General features: G+C 52.3%; 5 protein-coding genes across 5 annotated transcripts; all 5 read left to right on the forward strand.

Moving 5' to 3' along the window:
- The first annotated feature begins 918 nt into the window (after positions 1–918).
- LOC131894223 (elongin-A2-like) lies at positions 919–2,517 on the forward strand. The gene is made up of 2 exons (XM_059244455.1): positions 919–1,246; positions 1,517–2,517. Exons 1-2 carry the CDS (start codon positions 919–921, stop codon positions 2,515–2,517), a joined length of 1,329 nt encoding a protein of 442 aa, XP_059100438.1.
- Positions 2,518–4,519: 2,002 nt separating this feature from the next.
- On the forward strand, positions 4,520–6,118 carry LOC131894224 (elongin-A2-like). The gene is made up of 2 exons (XM_059244456.1): positions 4,520–4,847; positions 5,118–6,118. Exons 1-2 carry the CDS (start codon positions 4,520–4,522, stop codon positions 6,116–6,118), a joined length of 1,329 nt encoding a protein of 442 aa, XP_059100439.1.
- Positions 6,119–8,124: 2,006 nt separating this feature from the next.
- LOC131894225 (elongin-A2-like) lies at positions 8,125–9,723 on the forward strand. Its single transcript, XM_059244457.1, has 2 exons — positions 8,125–8,452; positions 8,723–9,723. The coding sequence occupies exons 1-2, from the start codon at positions 8,125–8,127 to the stop codon at positions 9,721–9,723; spliced, it is 1,329 nt and encodes a 442-aa protein (XP_059100440.1).
- Positions 9,724–11,737: 2,014 nt separating this feature from the next.
- On the forward strand, positions 11,738–13,354 carry LOC131894226 (elongin-A2-like). The gene is made up of 2 exons (XM_059244458.1): positions 11,738–12,065; positions 12,354–13,354. Exons 1-2 carry the CDS (start codon positions 11,738–11,740, stop codon positions 13,352–13,354), a joined length of 1,329 nt encoding a protein of 442 aa, XP_059100441.1.
- A 2,025-nt stretch (positions 13,355–15,379) lies between these two features.
- On the forward strand, positions 15,380–17,005 carry LOC131894227 (elongin-A3 member D-like). The gene is made up of 2 exons (XM_059244459.1): positions 15,380–15,707; positions 16,008–17,005. Exons 1-2 carry the CDS (start codon positions 15,380–15,382, stop codon positions 17,003–17,005), a joined length of 1,326 nt encoding a protein of 441 aa, XP_059100442.1.
- The last annotated feature ends 7,430 nt before the right edge of the window (positions 17,006–24,435 follow it).

Consider the following 24,435-nt stretch of genomic DNA (forward strand, 5'->3'; position numbering starts at 1 on the left):
GGTGGGTTGTGGTGACACACCCATTTAATCTCAGCCCTCAGGGAGGCAGAGGCAGGTGGATCTCTGTAAGTTCCAGACCAGCCTGGTCTACAAAGCAAGTTCCAGGACAGCCAGGGCTGAGAAACCCTATGTGCAAAAACCAAAAAAAAAAATATATATATATATTGGGGCGAGGAGGGGAAAAAGATATTGGTGTGTGTGTGTGTGTGTGTGTGTGTGTGTGTGTGTGCACGTGCATGTGCTAGTGTGTCTGTGAGTGAAAGAGAGAGAGAGAAGGAGTGGGAGAGAAACCTAGAAAGGAAGAGCAAGTGAGTGAAAGAGGGAGCGAGACCAAGAGAGAGTAAGAGAGAGAGACAGGGTGGTGGGTGTGGCAGAATGGATTCCATCTTTTTGTGGCACAAGCAGTGTGACTAGTTGCCCTCTATGGGATGCACCCTAGGCTGGCATGAACCGCTTGTGAGCGCACTGTGCCCAAAGCAGACAGAAGTTCCTACTTAGGGTCCCAAGTGGCAGGGGTCACCTGTAAGGGAGACAGTGGCCTGGAACCCATCAGGTCTCTGTGCTTGTTTTCTCCCCCTCCCCGCGGGCCCCCACCCCCCAGGAGATGAAGATCAGGCAAGAGATTTGGTCTGTGGGTGTGGCTTAGAGACCTGTAAGTCGGAAAGGGCGTGCCCAGCCGATGCAGCCTAGGTGTTTGATTGGACAGCGGTGAGGGAGCTCGGCCCACCCACCGCCTTCAAAGCAAGGGGGGGAGGGAGGGTCGGGCAGAGCAGCAGTGAGGCAGAGAGTGCCAGCTGACTCGCAGGCCAGCCCAGTGTCCTCTGCTCCTGAGAGCCCGTCGTCGCGTCCCCAGGCAGAGGGCTTGTCCAGTCAACCTTGGGGCTTCCGGGGTGCCCCCTCGGGTCTTCATCAGTGGACATGGAGGCCGCCTCCTCCAGCGCAGAAGCCCTGCTGGAGCTGCAGCGGCACCTGTGCACGGAGACAGAGCCAAGCAAGCTCTACCAAACCCTCCAGAAACTCTCTTCCCTGCCCAAGCTCCGTGACACCCTGGCACAGATGAACTTCGAGCAGACCATGGAGCTCTTGAGGAAAGAGCAGCTCCTGGTCCCCTTCGCCAAGGACTTAGCGGCCATTTGGTCAGAGAGGTCCCAGTTGGAGCCCCATCCTGAGCCGGACCGGGGGGACTTTGCCTTCGCCTTGAGCCTGATGACGTTGCGGCCCAGAAACTGTCCAGAAGACAAGCCCCGTGAGTCCGCGCCAAGGAAACACAGACAAGATGGGACAGAGGTTTGCCAAGTGAGCAGCAGCAGCAGCAGGAGCAGCAGCAGCAGCAGCAGGAGCAGCAGCAGCAAACACTCAAGTCCTGTCCGGAGCCTGAGCCCGAGCCCGAGCCCGAGCCCGAGCCCGAGCCCGGTACTTGGAGCGAGCCTAAGCCCACACACAAGCCTCCAGCGAAGGGTGACTAGAAGCCCAAGGCTGGAGCCAAGAGGAAGCAAGAGGCCAAGAGTGTCCTTAGGGGAGCCACAGCTAGCTGCACAGAAGCGGGTGCCTGTGGCAAAGCCCCGAGGAAGTAGAGAGGAGCCCTGGCGCTTCCAAGTGGCCAAGGCCATCTCCAGCGAGTCAGGTGCTGGGGGAAAGACTCCAGGCCACTGGATGGAGGAAGGGGCCCCAGCTGATCCTTTGGAGGCCTGCCTCAACTCTCACAGCTCTCCTCCTTCCTCTGCTCTGCAGCTGCAGCTGACTGGGTGCAAGGGGAGGGGAAAAAGCACCCTGAAAGCTGAGGAGGCCCTCAGCCCTGGAGCCAAGGTGCCCCTTGGCAAGTCTCCGAGTTGCCAAGATCCCAACGACACTGGCGTCCTCGCTGGGCATCCCCTTGCACAAGAGGCTTCCAGTCTCCAAGATGGCTTCCCGCTGGGTGGCCCGGAGCACTCTTCCTTGCACACTGACCAAGACTTGGTCTTGGCTTGGGTGCGCAGGACCCACTTCAAGACGCCAGTCTATTCGGGTCGTGCACCTGCCAGGCTCCTGCAGAACTCGCAGCGAGGGCGCCTTGCTGAACCCCTTGACTGCCCCTGGAAAACTGGCTGCCAAGACGCAGCGGAAGAAAGTGAGCCCTGGCAGCCAGGGGAGGAGTCCCGTCACCAGACACAGACACACAGGGGCAAGGCAATGCACACCAAGACTGCCAGCGCCACAATCCTCCAGCTGCAGGAGTCTCCTGAGCTGAGGCTGCAAGCTCTGAGAGCCCGCCTCCAAGGCGCGCAAGCCAAGGAGCCTGGAGGCCGCCAAACCAAGATGATAGCCTTCCAGGCTCAAGGTTCAAGACTCTGCCCAGGCCAGCAGGCAGAGTCTGCAGCCCGAGGGGCCGCCTCCTCCGAAATGAGCAGCCGCCAGGAGGCCTCTGCCCAGCGCCCGCCACGGAGGGCTCCCTGCAACAAGAGCCAGCCTAAGAAGAGACCTGCCCCGCTCATGGCCAAGGTCCTCAGGGATTACAAGAAGAAGCTCTCTCGGAGGTGACCCGAGGATGCTCTCTGCCCTGGAATTGCTGGCAATCACTCTGAACCAGACCTGCTCTCTCCTTTGGCCGGAAAGGGCGCCCACCAGCCCGCCAGCCCGCCAGCCCGCCAGCCCGCCAGCCCGCCCACCCGCTGCTGCCAGCCCGCCCGGTTGGAGAGCCCAGACTTTGCAGAGCCTGCTCCTGGGGTCTCTGCTCCTGCTCAAGCTCCTGGCCGCCCTCTCCGGGGAACCTGGGCAGGCTTCCCTGCCTGCTCCCCAGACACACAGGCGGCGCTTTCCGCCCACCTGGGAGCGCCTAGACTGCCATCCGCAAAAAGACCTGGCTTCCCAGAGCAAACACTCCACTTGGCACTTTGGACTTTCCCTCCACCCAATCGCTTCCCAAGAACTCCAGTGCCCAACACCTTGGCGTCAAAGGAAATAAATAAATAAATAAATAAATAAATAAATAAATAAATAAATAAATGAATGAATAAATAAATAAATAGATAGATAGAGAGTTACATAGATAGATGGTGGATAGATACATACATAGATACATACATAGATACATACATAGATACATACATAAATAGATAAACAAACAAACAAACAAATAAGTAAGAAAGAAAGAAGAGCACCAAGAACCCAGACCTTCCTTTGCGTTCCTCTTCCATTGGAACGCGGTGGTTGCAGAGGGACACACTCAACTTCTTGATTCACTCGTGCAGTCAATTTACAAACAGCTAAGGATTGAAGCTGATTCCAGCCCCTCCTCATCCCCAGTCGGGACTGCACCTTTCCTTCCATCACCTAACTAATCCGTTAAAAAGATCATTGTGCACACATCCCTACAGATCAACATATAGAGAAATGGATACCAGACTTCTAGATTCAAAGATACATAAAGAGCTGATACATAAATATAGCAGGAGAGTTCGGCATGTAGTCCACAAGCACCAAAAGGTAAAATTGAAACAAGAGAAGCTAAAACTGAGTCCAAAGAAAAGGCAATGAAATTGAACATCAAGATCCTAAAAAGAAAGTATGTAGGTGAAACTATGTGTCTGTTTGGCTGTGTGGGTGTGTAAAAAAAGTGGATAAGGGTGGGTTGTGGTGACACACCCATTTAATCTCAGCCCTCAGGGAGGCAGAGGCAGGTGGATCTCTGTAAGTTCCAGACCAGCCTGGTCTACAAAGCAAGTTCCAGGACAGCCAGGGCTGAGAAACCCTATGTGCAAAAACCAAAAAAAAAAATATATATATATATTGGGGCGAGGAGGGGAAAAAGATATTGGTGTGTGTGTGTGTGTGTGTGTGTGTGTGTGTGTGTGCACGTGCATGTGCTAGTGTGTCTGTGAGTGAAAGAGAGAGAGAGAAGGAGTGGGAGAGAAACCTAGAAAGGAAGAGCAAGTGAGTGAAAGAGGGAGCGAGACCAAGAGAGAGTAAGAGAGAGAGACAGGGTGGTGGGTGTGGCAGAATGGATTCCATCTTTTTGTGGCACAAGCAGTGTGACTAGTTGCCCTCTATGGGATGCACCCTAGGCTGGCATGAACCGCTTGTGAGCGCACTGTGCCCAAAGCAGACAGAAGTTCCTACTTAGGGTCCCAAGTGGCAGGGGTCACCTGTAAGGGAGACAGTGGCCTGGAACCCATCAGGTCTCTGTGCTTGTTTTCTCCCCCTCCCCGCGGGCCCCCACCCCCCAGGAGATGAAGATCAGGCAAGAGATTTGGTCTGTGGGTGTGGCTTAGAGACCTGTAAGTCGGAAAGGGCGTGCCCAGCCGATGCAGCCTAGGTGTTTGATTGGACAGCGGTGAGGGAGCTCGGCCCACCCACCGCCTTCAAAGCAAGGGGGGGAGGGAGGGTCGGGCAGAGCAGCAGTGAGGCAGAGAGTGCCAGCTGACTCGCAGGCCAGCCCAGTGTCCTCTGCTCCTGAGAGCCCGTCGTCGCGTCCCCAGGCAGAGGGCTTGTCCAGTCAACCTTGGGGCTTCCGGGGTGCCCCCTCGGGTCTTCATCAGTGGACATGGAGGCCGCCTCCTCCAGCGCAGAAGCCCTGCTGGAGCTGCAGCGGCACCTGTGCACGGAGACAGAGCCAAGCAAGCTCTACCAAACCCTCCAGAAACTCTCTTCCCTGCCCAAGCTCCGTGACACCCTGGCACAGATGAACTTCGAGCAGACCATGGAGCTCTTGAGGAAAGAGCAGCTCCTGGTCCCCTTCGCCAAGGACTTAGCGGCCATTTGGTCAGAGAGGTCCCAGTTGGAGCCCCATCCTGAGCCGGACCGGGGGGACTTTGCCTTCGCCTTGAGCCTGATGACGTTGCGGCCCAGAAACTGTCCAGAAGACAAGCCCCGTGAGTCCGCGCCAAGGAAACACAGACAAGATGGGACAGAGGTTTGCCAAGTGAGCAGCAGCAGCAGCAGGAGCAGCAGCAGCAGCAGCAGGAGCAGCAGCAGCAAACACTCAAGTCCTGTCCGGAGCCTGAGCCCCAGCCCGAGCCCGAGCCCGAGCCCGAGCCCGGTACTTGGAGCGAGCCTAAGCCCACACACAAGCCTCCAGCGAAGGGTGACTAGAAGCCCAAGGCTGGAGCCAAGAGGAAGCAAGAGGCCAAGAGTGTCCTTAGGGGAGCCACAGCTAGCTGCACAGAAGCGGGTGCCTGTGGCAAAGCCCCGAGGAAGTAGAGAGGAGCCCTGGCGCTTCCAAGTGGCCAAGGCCATCTCCAGCGAGTCAGGTGCTGGGGGAAAGACTCCAGGCCACTGGATGGAGGAAGGGGCCCCAGCTGATCCTTTGGAGGCCTGCCTCAACTCTCACAGCTCTCCTCCTTCCTCTGCTCTGCAGCTGCAGCTGACTGGGTGCAAGGGGAGGGGAAAAAGCACCCTGAAAGCTGAGGAGGCCCTCAGCCCTGGAGCCAAGGTGCCCCTTGGCAAGTCTCCGAGTTGCCAAGATCCCAACGACACTGGCGTCCTCGCTGGGCATCCCCTTGCACAAGAGGCTTCCAGTCTCCAAGATGGCTTCCCGCTGGGTGGCCCGGAGCACTCTTCCTTGCACACTGACCAAGACTTGGTCTTGGCTTGGGTGCGCAGGACCCACTTCAAGACGCCAGTCTATTCGGGTCGTGCACCTGCCAGGCTCCTGCAGAACTCGCAGCGAGGGCGCCTTGCTGAACCCCTTGACTGCCCCTGGAAAACTGGCTGCCAAGACGCAGCGGAAGAAAGTGAGCCCTGGCAGCCAGGGGAGGAGTCCCGTCACCAGACACAGACACACAGGGGCAAGGCAATGCACACCAAGACTGCCAGCGCCACAATCCTCCAGCTGCAGGAGTCTCCTGAGCTGAGGCTGCAAGCTCTGAGAGCCCGCCTCCAAGGCGCGCAAGCCAAGGAGCCTGGAGGCCGCCAAACCAAGATGATAGCCTTCCAGGCTCAAGGTTCAAGACTCTGCCCAGGCCAGCAGGCAGAGTCTGCAGCCCGAGGGGCCGCCTCCTCCGAAATGAGCAGCCGCCAGGAGGCCTCTGCCCAGCGCCCGCCACGGAGGGCTCCCTGCAACAAGAGCCAGCCTAAGAAGAGACCTGCCCCGCTCATGGCCAAGGTCCTCAGGGATTACAAGAAGAAGCTCTCTCGGAGGTGACCCGAGGATGCTCTCTGCCCTGGAATTGCTGGCAATCACTCTGAACCAGACCTGCTCTCTCCTTTGGCCGGAAAGGGCGCCCGCCAGCCCGCCAGCCCGCCAGCCCGCCAGCCCGCCCACCCGCTGCTGCCAGCCCGCCCGGTTGGAGAGCCCAGACTTTGCAGAGCCTGCTCCTGGGGTCTCTGCTCCTGCTCAAGCTCCTGGCCGCCCTCTCCGGGGAACCTGGGCAGGCTTCCCTGCCTGCTCCCCAGACACACAGGCGGCGCTTTCCGCCCACCTGGGAGCGCCTAGACTGCCATCCGCAAAAAGACCTGGCTTCCCAGAGCAAACACTCCACTTGGCACTTTGGACTTTCCCTCCACCCAATCGCTTCCCAAGAACTCCAGTGCCCAACACCTTGGCGTCAAAGGAAATAAATAAATAAATAAATAAATAAATAAATAAACAAACAAATAAATAAATGAATGAATGAATAAATAAATAAATAGAGAGATAGAGAGTTACATAGATAGATGGTGGATAGATACATACATAGATACATACATAGATACATACATAGATACATACATAAATAGATAAACAAACAAACAAACAAATAAGTAAGAAAGAAAGAAGAGCACCAAGAACCCAGACCTTCCTTTGCGTTCCTCTTCCATTGGAACGCGGTGGTTGCAGAGGGACACACTCAACTTCTTGATTCACTCGTGCAGTCAATTTACAAACAGCTAAGGATTGAAGCTGATTCCAGCCCCTCCTCATCCCCAGTCGGGACTGCACCTTTCCTTCCATCACCTAACTAATCCGTTAAAAAGATCATTGTGCACACATCCCTACAGATCAACATATAGAGAAATGGATACCAGACTTCTAGATTCAAAGATACATAAAGAGCTGATACATAAATATAGCAGGAGAGTTCGGCATGTAGTCCACAAGCACCAAAAGGTAAAATTGAAACAAGAGAAGCTAAAACTGAGTCCAAAGAAAAGGCAATGAAATTGAACATCAAGATCCTAAAAAGAAAGTATGTAGGTGAAACTATGTGTCTGTTTGGCTGTGTGGGTGTGTAAAAAAAGTGGATAAGGGTGGGTTGTGGTGACACACCCATTTAATCTCAGCCCTCAGGGAGGCAGAGGCAGGTGGATCTCTGTAAGTTCCAGACCAGCCTGGTCTACAAAGCAAGTTCCAGGACAGCCAGGGCTGAGAAACCCTATGTGCAAAAACCAAAAAAAAAAAAATATATATATATTGGGGCGAGGAGGGGAAAAAGATATTGGTGTGTGTGTGTGTGTGTGTGTGTGTGTGTGTGTGTGTGTGCACGTGCATGTGCTAGTGTGTCTGTGAGTGAAAGAGAGAGAGAGAAGGAGTGGGAGAGAAACCTAGAAAGGAAGAGCAAGTGAGTGAAAGAGGGAGCGAGACCAAGAGAGAGTAAGAGAGAGAGACAGGGTGGTGGGTGTGGCAGAATGGATTCCATCTTTTTGTGGCACAAGCAGTGTGACTAGTTGCCCTCTATGGGATGCACCCTAGGCTGGCATGAACCGCTTGTGAGCGCACTGTGCCCAAAGCAGACAGAAGTTCCTACTTAGGGTCCCAAGTGGCAGGGGTCACCTGTAAGGGAGACAGTGGCCTGGAACCCATCAGGTCTCTGTGCTTGTTTTCTCCCCCTCCCCGCGGGCCCCCACCCCCCAGGAGATGAAGATCAGGCAAGAGATTTGGTCTGTGGGTGTGGCTTAGAGACCTGTAAGTCGGAAAGGGCGTGCCCAGCCGATGCAGCCTAGGTGTTTGATTGGACAGCGGTGAGGGAGCTCGGCCCACCCACCGCCTTCAAAGCAAGGGGGGGAGGGAGGGTCGGGCAGAGCAGCAGTGAGGCAGAGAGTGCCAGCTGACTCGCAGGCCAGCCCAGTGTCCTCTGCTCCTGAGAGCCCGTCGTCGCGTCCCCAGGCAGAGGGCTTGTCCAGTCAACCTTGGGGCTTCCGGGGTGCCCCCTCGGGTCTTCATCAGTGGACATGGAGGCCGCCTCCTCCAGCGCAGAAGCCCTGCTGGAGCTGCAGCGGCACCTGTGCACGGAGACAGAGCCAAGCAAGCTCTACCAAACCCTCCAGAAACTCTCTTCCCTGCCCAAGCTCCGTGACACCCTGGCACAGATGAACTTCGAGCAGACCATGGAGCTCTTGAGGAAAGAGCAGCTCCTGGTCCCCTTCGCCAAGGACTTAGCGGCCATTTGGTCAGAGAGGTCCCAGTTGGAGCCCCATCCTGAGCCGGACCGGGGGGACTTTGCCTTCGCCTTGAGCCTGATGACGTTGCGGCCCAGAAACTGTCCAGAAGACAAGCCCCGTGAGTCCGCGCCAAGGAAACACAGACAAGATGGGACAGAGGTTTGCCAAGTGAGCAGCAGCAGCAGCAGGAGCAGCAGCAGCAGCAGCAGGAGCAGCAGCAGCAAACACTCAAGTCCTGTCCGGAGCCTGAGCCCCAGCCCGAGCCCGAGCCCGAGCCCGAGCCCGGTACTTGGAGCGAGCCTAAGCCCACACACAAGCCTCCAGCGAAGGGTGACTAGAAGCCCAAGGCTGGAGCCAAGAGGAAGCAAGAGGCCAAGAGTGTCCTTAGGGGAGCCACAGCTAGCTGCACAGAAGCGGGTGCCTGTGGCAAAGCCCCGAGGAAGTAGAGAGGAGCCCTGGCGCTTCCAAGTGGCCAAGGCCATCTCCAGCGAGTCAGGTGCTGGGGGAAAGACTCCAGGCCACTGGATGGAGGAAGGGGCCCCAGCTGATCCTTTGGAGGCCTGCCTCAACTCTCACAGCTCTCCTCCTTCCTCTGCTCTGCAGCTGCAGCTGACTGGGTGCAAGGGGAGAGGAAAAAGCACCCTGAAAGCTGAGGAGGCCCTCAGCCCTGGAGCCAAGGTGCCCCTTGGCAAGTCTCCGAGTTGCCAAGATCCCAACGACACTGGCGTCCTCGCTGGGCATCCCCTTGCACAAGAGGCTTCCAGTCTCCAAGATGGCTTCCCGCTGGGTGGCCCGGAGCACTCTTCCTTGCACACTGACCAAGACTTGGTCTTGGCTTGGGTGCGCAGGACCCACTTCAAGACGCCAGTCTATTCGGGTCGTGCACCTGCCAGGCTCCTGCAGAACTCGCAGCGAGGGCGCCTTGCTGAACCCCTTGACTGCCCCTGGAAAACTGGCTGCCAAGACGCAGCGGAAGAAAGTGAGCCCTGGCAGCCAGGGGAGGAGTCCCGTCACCAGACACAGACACACAGGGGCAAGGCAATGCACACCAAGACTGCCAGCGCCACAATCCTCCAGCTGCAGGAGTCTCCTGAGCTGAGGCTGCAAGCTCTGAGAGCCCGCCTCCAAGGCGCGCAAGCCAAGGAGCCTGGAGGCCGCCAAACCAAGATGATAGCCTTCCAGGCTCAAGGTTCAAGACTCTGCCCAGGCCAGCAGGCAGAGTCTGCAGCCCGAGGGGCCGCCTCCTCCGAAATGAGCAGCCGCCAGGAGGCCTCTGCCCAGCGCCCGCCACGGAGGGCTCCCTGCAACAAGAGCCAGCCTAAGAAGAGACCTGCCCCGCTCATGGCCAAGGTCCTCAGGGATTACAAGAAGAAGCTCTCTCGGAGGTGACCCGAGGATGCTCTCTGCCCTGGAATTGCTGGCAATCACTCTGAACCAGACCTGCTCTCTCCTTTGGCCGGAAAGGGCGCCCGCCAGCCCGCCAGCCCGCCAGCCCGCCAGCCCGCCAGCCCGCCCACCCGCTGCTGCCAGCCCGCCCGGTTGGAGAGCCCAGACTTTGCAGAGCCTGCTCCTGGGGTCTCTGCTCCTGCTCAAGCTCCTGGCCGCCCTCTCCGGGGAACCTGGGCAGGCTTCCCTGCCTGCTCCCCAGACACACAGGCGGCGCTTTCCGCCCACCTGGGAGCGCCTAGACTGCCATCCGCAAAAAGACCTGGCTTCCCAGAGCAAACACTCCACTTGGCACTTTGGACTTTCCCTCCACCCAATCGCTTCCCAAGAACTCCAGTGCCCAACACCTTGGCGTCAAAGGAAATAAATAAATAAATAAATAAATAAATAAATAAATAAACAAATAAATAAATGAATGAATGAATAAATAAATAAATAGAGAGATAGAGAGTTACATAGATAGATGGTGGATAGATACATACATAGATACATACATAGATACATACATAGATACATACATAAATAGATAAACAAACAAACAAACAAATAAGTAAGAAAGAAAGAAGAGCACCAAGAACCCAGACCTTCCTTTGCGTTCCTCTTCCATTGGAACGCGGTGGTTGCAGAGGGACACACTCAACTTCTTGATTCACTCGTGCAGTCAATTTACAAACAGCTAAGGATTGAAGCTGATTCCAGCCCCTCCTCATCCCCAGTCGGGACTGCACCTTTCCTTCCATCACCTAACTAATCCGTTAAAAAGATCATTGTGCACACATCCCTACAGATCAACATATAGAGAAATGGATACCAGACTTCTAGATTCAAAGATACATAAAGAGCTGATACATAAATATAGCAGGAGAGTTCGGCATGTAGTCCACAAGCACCAAAAGGTAAAATTGAAACAAGAGAAGCTAAAACTGAGTCCAAAGAAAAGGCAATGAAATTGAACATCAAGATCCTAAAAAGAAAGTATGTAGGTGAAACTATGTGTCTGTTTGGCTGTGTGGGTGTGTAAAAAAAGTGGATAAGGGTGGGTTGTGGTGACACACCCATTTAATCTCAGCCCTCAGGGAGGCAGAGGCAGGTGGATCTCTGTAAGTTCCAGACCAGCCTGGTCTACAAAGCAAGTTCCAGGACAGCCAGGGCTGAGAAACCCTATGTGCAAAAACCAAAAAAAAAAAAATATATATATATTGGGGCGAGGAGGGGAAAAAGATATTGGTGTGTGTGTGTGTGTGTGTGTGTGTGTGTGTGTGTGTGTGCACGTGCATGTGCTAGTGTGTCTGTGAGTGAAAGAGAGAGAGAGAAGGAGTGGGAGAGAAACCTAGAAAGGAAGAGCAAGTGAGTGAAAGAGGGAGCGAGACCAAGAGAGAGTAAGAGAGAGAGACAGGGTGGTGGGTGTGGCAGAATGGATTCCATCTTTTTGTGGCACAAGCAGTGTGACTAGTTGCCCTCTATGGGATGCACCCTAGGCTGGCATGAACCGCTTGTGAGCGCACTGTGCCCAAAGCAGACAGAAGTTCCTACTTAGGGTCCCAAGTGGCAGGGGTCACCTGTAAGGGAGACAGTGGCCTGGAACCCATCAGGTCTCTGTGCTTGTTTTCTCCCCCTCCCCGCGGGCCCCCACCCCCCAGGAGATGAAGATCAGGCAAGAGATTTGGTCTGTGGGTGTGGCTTAGAGACCTGTAAGTCGGAAAGGGCGTGCCCAGCCGATGCAGCCTAGGTGTTTGATTGGACAGCGGTGAGGGAGCTCGGCCCACCCACCGCCTTCAAAGCAAGGGGGGGAGGGAGGGTCGGGCAGAGCAGCAGTGAGGCAGAGAGTGCCAGCTGACTCGCAGGCCAGCCCAGTGTCCTCTGCTCCTGAGAGCCCGTCGTCGCGTCCCCAGGCAGAGGGCTTGTCCAGTCAACCTTGGGGCTTCCGGGGTGCCCCCTCGGGTCTTCATCAGTGGACATGGAGGCCGCCTCCTCCAGCGCAGAAGCCCTGCTGGAGCTGCAGCGGCACCTGTGCACGGAGACAGAGCCAAGCAAGCTCTACCAAACCCTCCAGAAACTCTCTTCCCTGCCCAAGCTCCGTGACACCCTGGCACAGATGAACTTCGAGCAGACCATGGAGCTCTTGAGGAAAGAGCAGCTCCTGGTCCCCTTCGCCAAGGACTTAGCGGCCATTTGGTCAGAGAGGTCCCAGTTGGAGCCCCATCCTGAGCCGGACCGGGGGGACTTTGCCTTCGCCTTGAGCCTGATGACGTTGCGGCCCAGAAACTGTCCAGAAGACAAGCCCCGTGAGTCCGCGCCAAGGAAACACAGACAAGATGGGACAGAGGTTTGCCAAGTGAGCAGCAGCAGCAGCAGGAGCAGCAGCAGCAGCAGCAGGAGCAGCAGCAGCAAACACTCAAGTCCTGTCCGGAGCCTGAGCCCCAGCCCGAGCCTGAGCCCCAGCCCGAGCCGGAGCCCGAGCCCGAGCCCGGTACTTGGAGCGAGCCTAAGCCCACACACAAGCCTCCAGCGAAGGGTGACTAGAAGCCCAAGGCTGGAGCCAAGAGGAAGCAAGAGGCCAAGAGTGTCCTTAGGGGAGCCACAGCTAGCTGCACAGAAGCGGGTGCCTGTGGCAAAGCCCCGAGGAAGTAGAGAGGAGCCCTGGCGCTTCCAAGTGGCCAAGGCCATCTCCAGCGAGTCAGGTGCTGGGGGAAAGACTCCAGGCCACTGGATGGAGGAAGGGGCCCCAGCTGATCCTTTGGAGGCCTGCCTCAACTCTCACAGCTCTCCTCCTTCCTCTGCTCTGCAGCTGCAGCTGACTGGGTGCAAGGGGAGGGGAAAAAGCACCCTGAAAGCTGAGGAGGCTCTTAGCCCTGGAGCCAAGGTGCCCCTTGGCAAGTCTCCGAGTTGCCAAGATCCCAACGACACTGGCGTCCTCGCTGGGCATCCCCTTGCACAAGAGGCTTCCAGTCTCCAAGATGGCTTCCCGCTGGGTGGCCCGGAGCACTCTTCCTTGCACGCTGACCAAGACTTGGTCTTGGCTTGGGTGCGCAGGACCCACTTCAAGACGCCAGTCTATTCGGGTCGTGCACCTGCCAGGCTCCTGCAGAACTCGCAGCGAGGGCGCCTTGCTGAACCCCTTGACTGCCCCTGGAAAACTGGCTGCCAAGACGCAGCGGAAGAAAGTGAGCCCTGGCAGCCAGGGGAGGAGTCCCGTCACCAGACACAGACACACAGGGGCAAGGCAATGCACACCAAGACTGCCAGCGCCACAATCCTCCAGCTGCAGGAGTCTCCTGAGCTGAGGCTGCAAGCTCTGAGAGCCCGCCTCCAAGGCGCGCAAGCCAAGAAGCCCGGAGGCCGCCAAACCAAGATGATAGCCTTCCAGGCTCAAGGTTCAAGACTCTGCCCAGGCCAGCAGGCAGAGTCTGCAGCCCGAGGGGCCGCCTCCTCCGAAATGAGCAGCCGCCAGGAGGCCTCTGCCCAGCGCCCGCCACGGAGGGCTCCCTGCAACAAGACCCAGCCTAAGAAGAGACCTGCCCCGCTCATGGCCAAGGTCCTCAGGGATTACAAGAAGAAGCTCTCTCGGAGGTGACCCGAGGATGCTCTCTGCCCTGGAATTGCTGGCAATCACTCTGGACCAGACCTGCTCTCTCCTTTGGCCGGAAAGGGCGCCCGCCAGCCTGCCAGCCCGCCAGCCCGCCAGCCCTCCCACCCGCTGCTGCCAGCATGCCCGGTTGGAGAGCCCAGACTTTGCAGAGCCTGCTCCTGGGGTCTCTGCCCCTGCTCAAGCTCCTGGCCGCCCTCTCCGGGGAACCTGGGCAGGCTTCCCTGCCTGCTCCCCAGACACACAGGCGGAGCTTTCCGCCCACCTGGGAGTGCCTAGACTGCCATCCGCAAAAAGACCTGGCTTCCCAGAGCAAACACTCCACTTGGCACTTTGGACTTTCCCTCCACCCAACCGCTTCCCAAGAACTCCAGTGCCCAACACCTTGGCGTCAAAGGAAATAAATAAATAAATAAATAAATAAATAAATAAATAAATAAACAAATAAATAAATGAATGAATGAATAAATAAATAAATAGATAGATAGAGAGATAGAGAGTTACATAGATAGATGGTGGATAGATACATACATAGATACATACATAGATACATACATAAATAGATAAACAAACAAACAAACAAACAAACAAATAAGTAAGAAAGAAAGAAGAGCACCAAGAACCCAGACCTTCCTTTGCCTTCCTCTTCCATTGGAACTCGGTGGTTGCAGAGGGACACACTCAACTTCTTGATTCACCAGTGCAGTCAATTTACAAACAGCTAAGGATTGAAGCTGATTCCAGCCCCTCCTCATCCCCAGTCAGGACTGCACCTTTCCTTCCATCACCTAACTAATCCGTTAAAAAGATAATTGTGCACACATCCCTACAGATCAACATATAGAGAAATGGATACCAGACTTCTAGATTCAAAGATACATAAAGAGCTGATACATAAATATAGCAGGAGAGTTCGGCATGTAGTCCACAAGCACCAAAAGGTAAAATTGAAACAAGAGAAGCTAAAACTGAGTCCAAAGAAAAGGCAATGAAATTGAACATCAAGATCCTAAAAAGAAAGTATGTAGGTGAAACTATGTGTCTGTTTGGCTGTGTGGGTGTGTAAAAAAAGTGGATAAGGGTGGGTTGTGGTGACACACCCATTTAATCTCAGCCCTCAGGGAGGCAGAGGCAGGTGGATCTCTGTAAGTTCCAGACCAGCCTGGTCTACAAAGCAAGTTCCAGGACAGCCAGGGCTGTTACACAGAGAAACCCTATGTGCAAAAACCAAAAACCAAAAAAAAAATATATATATATATATTGGGGCGAGGAGGAGAAAAGGATATTTGTGTGTGTGTGTGTGTGTGTGTGTGTGTGTGTGTGCACGTGCATGTGCTAGTGTGTCTGTGAGTGAAAGAGAGAGAGAGAAGGAGTGGGAGAGAAACCTAGAAAGGAAGAGCAAGTGAGTGAAAGAGGGAGCGAGACCAAGAGAGAGTAAGAGAGAGAGAAAGGGTGGTGGGTGTGGCAGAATGGATTCCATCTTTTTGTGGCACAAGCAGTGTGACTAGTTGCCATCTATGGGATGCACCCTAGGCTGGCATGAACCGCTTGTGAGCGCACTGTGCCCAAAGCAGACAGAAGTTCCTACTTAGGGTCCCAAGTGGCAGGGGTCACCTGTAAGGGAGACAGTGGCCTGGAACCCATCAGGTCTCTGTGCTTGTTTTCTCCCCCTCCCCGCGGGCCCCCACCCCCCAGGAGATGAAGATCAGGCAAGAGATTTGGTCTGTGGGTGTGGCTTAGAGACCTGTAAGTCGGAAAGGGCGTGCCCAGCCGATGCAGCCTAGGTGTTTGATTGGACAGCGGTGAGGGAGCTCGGCCCACCCACCGCCTTCAAAGCAAGGGGGGGGAGGGAGGGTCGGGCAGAGCAGCAGTGAGGCAGAGAGTGCCAGCTGACTCGCAGGCCAGCCCAGTGTCCTCTGCTCCTGAGAGCCCGTCGTCGCGTCCCCAGGCAGAGGGCTTGTCCAGTCAACCTTGGGGCTTCCGGGGTGCCCCCTCGGGTCTTCATCAGTGGACATGGAGGCCGCCTCCTCCAGCGCAGAAGCCCTGCTGGAGCTGCAGCGGCACCTGTGCACGGAGACAGAGCCAAGCAAGCTCTACCAAACCCTCCAGAAACTCTCTTCCCTGCCCAAGCTCCGTGACACCCTGGCAGAGATGAACTTCGAGCAGACCATGGAGCTCTTGAGGAAAGAGCAGCTCCTGGTCCCCTTCGCCAAGGACTTAGCGGCCATTTGGTCAGAGAGGTCCCAGTTGGAGCCCCCTCCTGAGCCGGACCGGGGGGACTTTGCCTTCGCCTTGAGCCTGATGACGTTGCGGCCCAGAAACTGTCCAGAAGACAAGCCCCGTGAGTCCGCGCCAAGGAAACACAGACAAGATGGGACAGAGGTTTGCCAAGTGAGCAGCAGCAGCAGCAGGAGCAGCAGGAGCAGCAGCAGGAGCAGCAGCAGCAGTAGCAAACACTCAAGTCCTGTCCGGAGCCTGAGCCCCAGCCCGAGCCTGAGCCCCAGCCCGAGCCCGAGCCCAAGCCCGAGCCCGAGCCCGGTACTTGGAGCGAGCCTAAGCCCACACACAAGCCTCCAGCGAAGGGTGACTAGAAGCCCAAGGCTGGAGCCAAGAGGAAGCAAGAGGCCAAGAGTGTCCTTAGGGGAGCCACAGCTAGCTGCACAGAAGCGGGTGCCTGTGGCAAAGCCCCGAGGAAGTAGAGAGGAGCCCTGGCGCTTCCAAGTGGCAAAGGCCATCTCCAGCGAGTCAGGTGCTGGGGGAAAGACTCCAGGCCACTGGATGGAGGAAGGGGCCCCAGCTGATCCTTTGGAGGCCTGCCTCAACTCTCACAGCTCTCCTCCTTCCTCTGCTCTGCAGCTGCAGCTGACTGGGTGCAAGAGGAGGGGAAAAAGCACCCGGAAAGCTGAGGAGGCCCTCAGCCCTGGAGCCAAGGTGCCCCTTGGCAAGTCTCCGAGTTGCCAAGATCCCAACGACACTGGCGTCCTCGCTGGGCATCCCCTTGCACAAGAGGCTTCCAGGTTCCAAGATGGCTTCCCGCTGGGTGGCCTGGAGCACTCTTCCTTGCACACTGACCAAGACTCCCTGCCTTGGGTGCGCAGGACCCACTTCAAGACGCCAGTCTATTCGGGTCGTGCACCTGCCAGGCTCCTGCAGAACTCGCAGCGAGGGCGCCTTGCTGAGCCCCTTGACTGCCCATCGAAAACTCGCTGCCAAGACACAGCGGAAGAAAGTGAGCCCTGGCAGCAAGGGGAGGAGTCCCGTCACCAGACACAGACACACAGGGGCAAGGCAATGCACACCAAGACTGCCAGCGCCACAATCCTGCAGCTGCAGGAGTCTCCTGAGCTGAGGCTGCAAGCTCTGAGAGCCCGCCTCCAAGGCGCGCAAGCCAAGGAGCCTGGAGGCCGCCAAACCAAGATGATAGCCTTCCAGGCTCAAGGTTCCAGACTCTGCCCAGGCCAGCAGGCAGAGTCTGCAGCCAGAGGGGCCGCCTCCTCCGAAATGAGCAGCCGCCAGGAGGCCTCTGCCCAGCGCCCGCCACGGAGGGCTCCCTGCAACAAGAGCCAGCCTAAGAAGAGACCTGCCCCGCTCATGGCCAAGGTCCTCAGGGATTACAAGAAGAAGCTCTCTCGGAGGTGACCCGAGGATGCTCTCTGCCCTGGAATTGCTGGCAATCACTCTGAACCAGACCTGCTCTCTCCTTTGGCCGGAAAGGGCGCCCACCAGCCCGCCAGCCCGCCAGCCCGCCCACCCGCTGCTGCCAGCCCGCCCGGTTGGAGAGCCCAGACTTTGCAGAGCCTGCTCCTGGGGTCTCTGCTCCTGCTCAAGCTCCTGGCCGCCCTCTCCGGGGAACCTGGGCAGGCTTCCCTGCCTGCTCCAGAGACACACAGGCGGCGCTTTCCGCCCACCTGGGAGCGCCTAGACTGCCATCCGCAAAAAGACCTGGCTTCCCAGAGCAAACACTCCACTTGGCACTTTGGACTTTCCCTCCACCCAATCGCTTCCCAAGAACTCCAGTGCCCAACACCTTGGCGTCAAAGGAAATAAATAAATAAATAAATAAATAAATAAATAAATAAATAAACAAACAAACAAATAAATGAATGAATGAATAAATAAATAAATAGATAGAGAGATAGAGAGTTACATAGATAGATGGTGGATAGATACATACATAGATACATGCATAGATACATACATAAATAGATAAACAAACAAACAAACAAATAAGTAAGAAAGAAAGAAGAGCACCAAGAACCCAGACCTTCCTTTGCCTTCCTCTTCCATTGGAACTCGGTGGTTGCAGAGGGACACACTCAACTTCTTGATTCACTCGTGCAGTCAGTTTACAAACAGCTAAGGATTGAAGCTGATTCCAGCCCCTCCTCATCCCCAGTCAGGACTGCACCTTTCCTTCCATCACCTAACTAATCCGTTAAGAAGATAATTGTGCACACATCCCTACAGATCAACATATAGAGAAATGGATACCTAGACTTCTAGATTCAAAGATACATAAAGAGCTGATACATAAATATATCAGGAGCGTTCGGCATGCAGTCCACAAGCACCAAAAGGTAAAATTGAAACAAGAGAAGCTAAAACTGAGTCCAAAGAAAAGGCAATGAAATTGAACATCAAGATCCTAAAAAGAAAGTATGGAGGTGAAACTATGTGTCTGTTTGGCTGTGTGGGTGTGTAAAAAAAAGTGGATAAGGGTGGGTTGTGGTGACACACCCATTTAATCTCAGCCCTCAGGGAGGCAGAGGCAGGTGGATCTCTGTAAGTTCCAGACCAGCCTGGTCTACAAAGCAAGTTACAGGACAGCCAGGGCTGTTACACAGAGACACCCTATGTGCAAAAACAAAAAAACAAAAAAACAAAAAAAATTGGGGCGAGGAGGAGAAAAGGATATTGGTGTGTGTGTGTGTGTGTGTGTGTGTGTGTGTGTATGTGTGTGTGCACGTGCATGTGCTAGTGTGTCTGTGAGTGAAAGAGAGAGAGAGAAGGAGTGGGAGAGAAACCTAGAAAGGAAGAGCAAGTGCGTGAAAGAGGGAGCTAGACCAAGAGAGAGTAAGAGAGAGAGAAAGGGTGGTGGGTGTGGCAGAATGGATTCCATCTTTTTGTGGCACAAGCAGTGTGACTAGTTGCCATCTATGGGATGCACCCTAGGCTGGCATGAACCGCTTGTGAGCGCACTTTGCCCAAAGCAGACAGAAGTTCCTACTTAGGGTCCCAAGTGGCAGGGGTCACCTGTAAGGGAGACAGTGGCCTGGAACCCATCAGGTCTCTGTGCTTGTTTTCTCCCCCTCCCCGCGGGCCCCCACCCCCCAGGATTTGAAGATCAGGCAAGAGATTTGGTCTGTGGGTGTGGCTTAGAGACCTGTAAGTCGGAAAGGGCGTGCCCAGCCAATGCAGCCTAGGTGTTTGATTGGGCAGCGGTGAGGGAGCTCGGCCCACCCACCGCCTTCAAAGCAAGGGGGGGAGGGAGGGTCGCGCAGAGCAGCAGTGAGGCAGAGTGCCAGCTGACTCGCAGGCCAGCCCAGTGTCCTCTGCTCCTGAGAGCCCGTCGTCGCGTCCCCAGGCAGAGGGCTTGTCCAGTCAACCTTGGGGCTTCCGGGGTGCCCCCTCGGGTCTTCATCAGTGGACATGGAGGCCGCCTCCTCCAGCGCAGAAGCCCTGCTGGAGCTGCAGCGGCACCTGTGCACGGAGACAGAGCCAAGCAAGCTCTACCAAACCCTCCAGAAACTCTCTTCCCTGCCCAAGCTCCGTGACACCCTGGCAGAGATGAACTTCGAGCAGACCATGGAGCTCTTGAGGAAAGAGCAGCTCCTGGTCCCCTTCGCCAAGGACTTAGCGGCCATTTGGTCAGAGAGGTCCCAGTTGGAGCCCCCTCCTGAGCCGGACCGGGGGGACTTTGCCTTCGCCTTGAGCCTGATGACGTTGCGGCCCAGAAACTGTCCAGAAGACAAGCCCCTCCTGTCTGTCTAAAATAACTTTGCTTGACCTTGAAAACGTACCTAATATGACAAGTTTGATTGTAATATCTAACTACTAACTTTCATTTCTTTGTATCCTAATAGTTGGTTATAATAACATACAAGAATTAACAAATTGCATTACATTGTTAAATGAACTATATAAGTACAATAACCTGAATAAGATTAGAAATATATGTATAGCATTTTCTAATAATACCAATCTCAATATATATAATTTGTATACAATAAATAAAAATTCAATCCAATGTAAAGTATTTAAAACTAGCAGTTGTCTTTTAAATGTAGAGTCAATAATCTATCTTTTTATTTATGTCATATCTATATCCTCCCTTTTCTTTGCAGAGTAGATTCAATTACCTACCCTCTTTTCTATCATTTCTAGATCTCTTTTTTTCAAACAACAACCTTAAATCTAATCTCCTTTGTTTATCCCTTTTCCTAACCATTAACAACAACAACTTGTAACGAGCCTTCCTAAACAATGAAAATTATTCCAAACCCAAAACCCATGGAAAGAACAAAAACCATCCTCCCTACCCCACCTCTGGGGAATGTGGGTATTGTGTTCTTAAATTTGCTTCCTGCTATTTGTGGGCAAAGACATCTTTAGGGCATTCTTAAAAGAAAAAAATTTTGCATTAATTGTCAAGTTCTGGGAGACATAGCTATATCTTTTTTGTGGAGTTTCTGCATAATGACAAAGTGCAGGGCTTATCTGAAATCATTGTTTCAGTAGTCTGTGAGGCAGGATCATCCCAGCTAGCCATCTCAAAATTGTTCTTGGCAGTTTCGTAGCGAAAGCTAATCTGTGGATGAAGGTTGTCAGATTAGTGTTATTATTATTGTCCACATGGAATTATTGTTGTGGGGCACCATCATCTTTGTGGAGACTTCAAGTTCACTGTTAGGCCTAGTCACAATTCCCTGCAGAAAACTGATAGAGACCTGAACACAAAAACATGTATAGGCAGCAAACTGAAGCCCTTGTTCTAGAATTCGTTAGAACTCTATATGACCATTAATATCATAACAAAAGTTTAACATATATATATATATGTATATATATATTAATCTCATAAATTTTGATACAAAATTCATACCTTAAAAAAGTTTAAAGGAGGCCGGGCGGTGGTGGCGCACGCCTTTAATCCCAGCACTCGGGAGGCAGAGCCAGGCGGATCTCTATGAGTTCGAGGCCCCCCTGGGCTACCAAGTGAGTTCCAGGAAAGGCTCAAAGCTACACAGAGAAACCCTGTCTCGAAAAACCAAAAAAAAAAAAAAAAAAAAAAAAAAAAAGTTTAAAGGAGCCGGGCGGTGGTGGCCAGGTGGATCTCTGTGAGTTCGAGGCCAGCCTGGTCTCCAAAGTGAGTTCCAGGAAAGGCGCAAAGCTACACAGAGAAACCCTGTCTCGAAAAAAAAAAGTTTAAAGTTTAAAGGATCAAAATAGAATCAAATAATTGAGATTAGTGGCAATAGAAAGGTGGCTCAATTTTTTTTTTATTTTTTCCTCTCCCGTATCAGAAGATGGCTCTTTCTTCTGTCATGATACAGAGATTCTGGTTTTTTCTTTTAACAACTTGCTTGGATTTAGAGAAGGAGAGAGCCTTCTCTAAACCCAGTGTCTCAGTTGACTTCCTGTTGCCTACAAGATGTAAGACTCTCAGCTATCTCCCCAGTACTGTTCGCCTGCATGCAGCCATGCTCCCTGCCATTTCTTAAACTGTAATGAGCCACTCACATTAAATGTTTCTTTATAAGAGTTGCTGTGGTCATGGTGTCTTGTCACAGCAATAAAAACCTTAACTAAGACAACCAACTAGGCTGCTTCTTCTAGGCCTTATCTTTCTGACTCACGGGTCTGTAAGATTCACCTGTGATTCACCACAATCACACCTTCCTCTGCCTCCATACACCAACCTAACAGTCATAATGGGTTTCAGAAGACTACCTCCATGGTAGGTGACCCTTATGACTTGGTAGCCACTGTAAATCCCTTTATCTTTCTCTAGGAATAGCCAGCTCACCAGTCTAGAGTTCAGGCCTTGGGGGAGTGTCATGGATTGCACCCACTCACATAACAGGAGGAATTAAAGGTTGGATTCCTATTTCCTGCCTGCTTTTGTACAATGCAAAAGGGTTATCAAGGCCGCTGATCTCAGCAAATTGAGCCTGAATAGGGTAAGAACTTTTCCTTGATAGGCTTGGAGGTCATACTATGCCTGTTCCATCACTTTGCTAGCAGCTCCTTCCTCCAATTAACTCCCTCCTTCTTCCCACAAGCCAGTTGCACATACATGGTCACATAGGTGCATATACAAACTGCCTGACCACACCTTTCTTTTTGGGCTTTGATATTTGGTCCTTTGGTTCTTTACTTCCTAGGTTAACGTGTGACACTTTTTCATTTTGATTTCGATCTCTGTCTTACTTGGGGTTTCTATGGCTGTGAAGAGGCACCATGGCCACAGCAGCAACTCTTATAAAGGAAAAATATTTAATTGGTGTGGCTTATATGTTCAGAGGTTTAGTCCATTACCATCATTGTGTAACATGGTGGCATGCAGGCAGACATGGTGATAGATAAAGCATAGAATTGTACTTCTTGACCCACAGGCAACAAGAAGTGGTCTGAGACACTGAGCATAGACTCAGCATTTATGAGACCTCAAAGAATGCCTCCACAGTGACACAAGCACTCAAACAAAAGCAAACCTACTCCAACAAAACCACACCTCCTATTGAGCTTATGGAAACCAATTACAATCTAACTACCACATTCCACAACCTGGCCCCCAAAAGCTTGTAAAAATCTCACTGCTGTGTGATGGTCTGTATGCCAAATGTGTTGCTCTGATTGGTCAATAAATAAAACACTGATTGGCCAGTAGCCAGGCAGGAAGTATAGGCGGGACTAACAGAGAGGAGAACTGAGAGAACAGGAAGGCGGAGGGAGACACTGCCAGCCGCCACCATGACAAGCGGCATGTGAAGATGCTGGCAAGCCACGAGCCATGTGGCAAGGTATAGATTTATAGAAATGGATTAATTTAAGATGTAAGAACTAGATAGCTAGAAGCCTGAGCCATTAGGCCAAAGAGTTTAAATAATAAAATCGTCTCTGTGTTCATTTTATAAGTGGGCTGTCAGACTGCTGGGGCTTGGTGGGACCCAGAGAGAAAACTCTCCAGCTACATCTCATCTCACAGCACAAAATGCATTTAGTCTAACTTCATAAGTCCCCATAGTCTATCACAGTCTCAAAAATGTTTTAAAGTCTGAAGTTCAAAGTCTCTTCTGAGATTTATGCAAATTTTTCACTGTAATCACCTATAAAATTAAAAAAAAAATCACATACACCCAACACAAAATAGCACATGATATACATTATCATTTGGAAATGTAGCTATGGAAATATAAGGAGAAAATACTGGAACAAAGCAAGACCAAAAACCAGCTGGGCAAACACCGAACTCTGCATCTCCATGTCTGATGTCAAAACGTTCTTCACTTCTCCAACTCCTTTCAGCTTTGTTGACTGCAACACACTTCTTTCCCTTGGGCTGGTTCTAATCCTTGGTAGCAGCTTTCTTTAGCAGGTTTCATGCCTCTGGCATCTCCAAAATTTTGGAGTCTCCAAAGCAATCCAGATTTTAACTCCACAGCTTTAAGCAATGACCTCTCTAGGCCTCCATTCAAGAACACCTCTGACAAATATTTGGCTTCAGCAGCTATCCTTAGTCTTTGAGGAAGATTTCATAACCCTTTATTATATCCTTGATTCTAAAGCCAGAATCATGTGGCCAAGACTGCCAAGTTCTGCTGCTTGCTCAAAACTTAACAGAGAAATAAGGGAGCTAACAGATGTGATGACTCAAATGGACTTAATCAATAACTACAGAACATTCCACCCTAACAAATGGAATATATGTTCTTCTCAGCACGCCATGGAACCATCTCTAAAACATACCACATACTCGGTCACAAAACAAATCTCAACAGATACAAAAAAGTTAAAATAACCTCATGTATTCTATTGGACCACCATGGCTTAAAGTTAGATTTCAACAACAACAAAAATTACAGAAAGCCTCCCAACTCATGGAACTGAATAATGTTCAACTGAATCTTCAATAGGTCAATGAAGAAATAAGAAAGAAATTAAAGAGCTCCTAGCAGTCAATGAAAATGAATGTACTGCATACCCAAACTTATGGTACACTAGGAAAGCAGTGATAAAAGGAAAATTCATGGCACTAAATGCCCACATAAAGAAGTTGGGGAAATCTTACATTAGTGACTTAACAGCACACCTGAAAGCTCTAGAACAATAAGAAGCAAGCTCAACCAGGAGGAATAGACACCATGAAATAATCAAATTGAGAGGTGAAAACAATAAGAAAGAAACAAAGAGACCAATACAAAGAATCAATGATACAAAGATTTTATTCTTTGAGAAAATCAAAAGGAGGACAAGCCCTTATCCTGACTAACCCAAAGGAAGAAAGAGAACATCCAAATCCACAAAATCAGAACTGAAAAGGGAGACATAACAACAGACAATGAGGAAACCCAGAGAATAATCATGTCATACTTCAAAAACCTGTACTCTACAAAATTGGAAAATCTAAAAGAAGTGGACAATTTTTTGGATAGGTACTACATACTAAAGTAAAACCAAGACCAGATAAATAATTTAAGTAGACCAATGACCCCTAAGGAAATAGAAACAGTCATTAAAACTCTCCCTACCAAAAAGCCCAGGACCATATGGTTTCAATGCAGAATTTTACCAGATTTTTCAAAGAAGAGCTAATAGCAATACTTCTCAAAGAGTTCCACACAACAGAAACAGAAGGAACATTACCAAACTCCTTTTATGAGACTACAGTTACTCTGATTCCCAAGCCACACAAAGATGCAACAGAGAAAGAGAACTGTAGACTAATCTCCCTCAGGAACATTGATGCAAAATTACTTAATAAAACATTGGCAAAAGGACTCCAAGAAAACATAAAAAAATTATCCACCGTGATCAAGTAGGCTTCATCCCTAAGATGCAAAGATGGT

This window comes from Peromyscus eremicus, chromosome 17 (assembly GCF_949786415.1).
Source record: "Peromyscus eremicus chromosome 17, PerEre_H2_v1, whole genome shotgun sequence".
In the NCBI taxonomy this organism is placed as follows: Eukaryota; Metazoa; Chordata; class Mammalia; order Rodentia; family Cricetidae; genus Peromyscus; species Peromyscus eremicus.

Excerpts from the sequence above, each read along its gene's own strand:
- LOC131894224 (XM_059244456.1), top strand. The coding sequence starts at position 4,520 with ATGGAGGCCGCCTCCTCCAGCGCAGAAGCCCTGCTGGAGCTGCAGCGG. Across the intron at positions 4,848-5,117 it reads CTGTCCAGAAGACAAGCCCC|GGGAGCCACAGCTAGCTGCA; the intron begins GTGAGTCCGCGC and ends GAGTGTCCTTAG.
- LOC131894225 (XM_059244457.1), top strand. The coding sequence starts at position 8,125 with ATGGAGGCCGCCTCCTCCAGCGCAGAAGCCCTGCTGGAGCTGCAGCGG. Across the intron at positions 8,453-8,722 it reads CTGTCCAGAAGACAAGCCCC|GGGAGCCACAGCTAGCTGCA; the intron begins GTGAGTCCGCGC and ends GAGTGTCCTTAG.
- LOC131894223 (XM_059244455.1), top strand. The coding sequence starts at position 919 with ATGGAGGCCGCCTCCTCCAGCGCAGAAGCCCTGCTGGAGCTGCAGCGG. Across the intron at positions 1,247-1,516 it reads CTGTCCAGAAGACAAGCCCC|GGGAGCCACAGCTAGCTGCA; the intron begins GTGAGTCCGCGC and ends GAGTGTCCTTAG.
- LOC131894226 (XM_059244458.1), top strand. The coding sequence starts at position 11,738 with ATGGAGGCCGCCTCCTCCAGCGCAGAAGCCCTGCTGGAGCTGCAGCGG. Across the intron at positions 12,066-12,353 it reads CTGTCCAGAAGACAAGCCCC|GGGAGCCACAGCTAGCTGCA; the intron begins GTGAGTCCGCGC and ends GAGTGTCCTTAG.
- LOC131894227 (XM_059244459.1), top strand. The coding sequence starts at position 15,380 with ATGGAGGCCGCCTCCTCCAGCGCAGAAGCCCTGCTGGAGCTGCAGCGG. Across the intron at positions 15,708-16,007 it reads CTGTCCAGAAGACAAGCCCC|GGGAGCCACAGCTAGCTGCA; the intron begins GTGAGTCCGCGC and ends GAGTGTCCTTAG.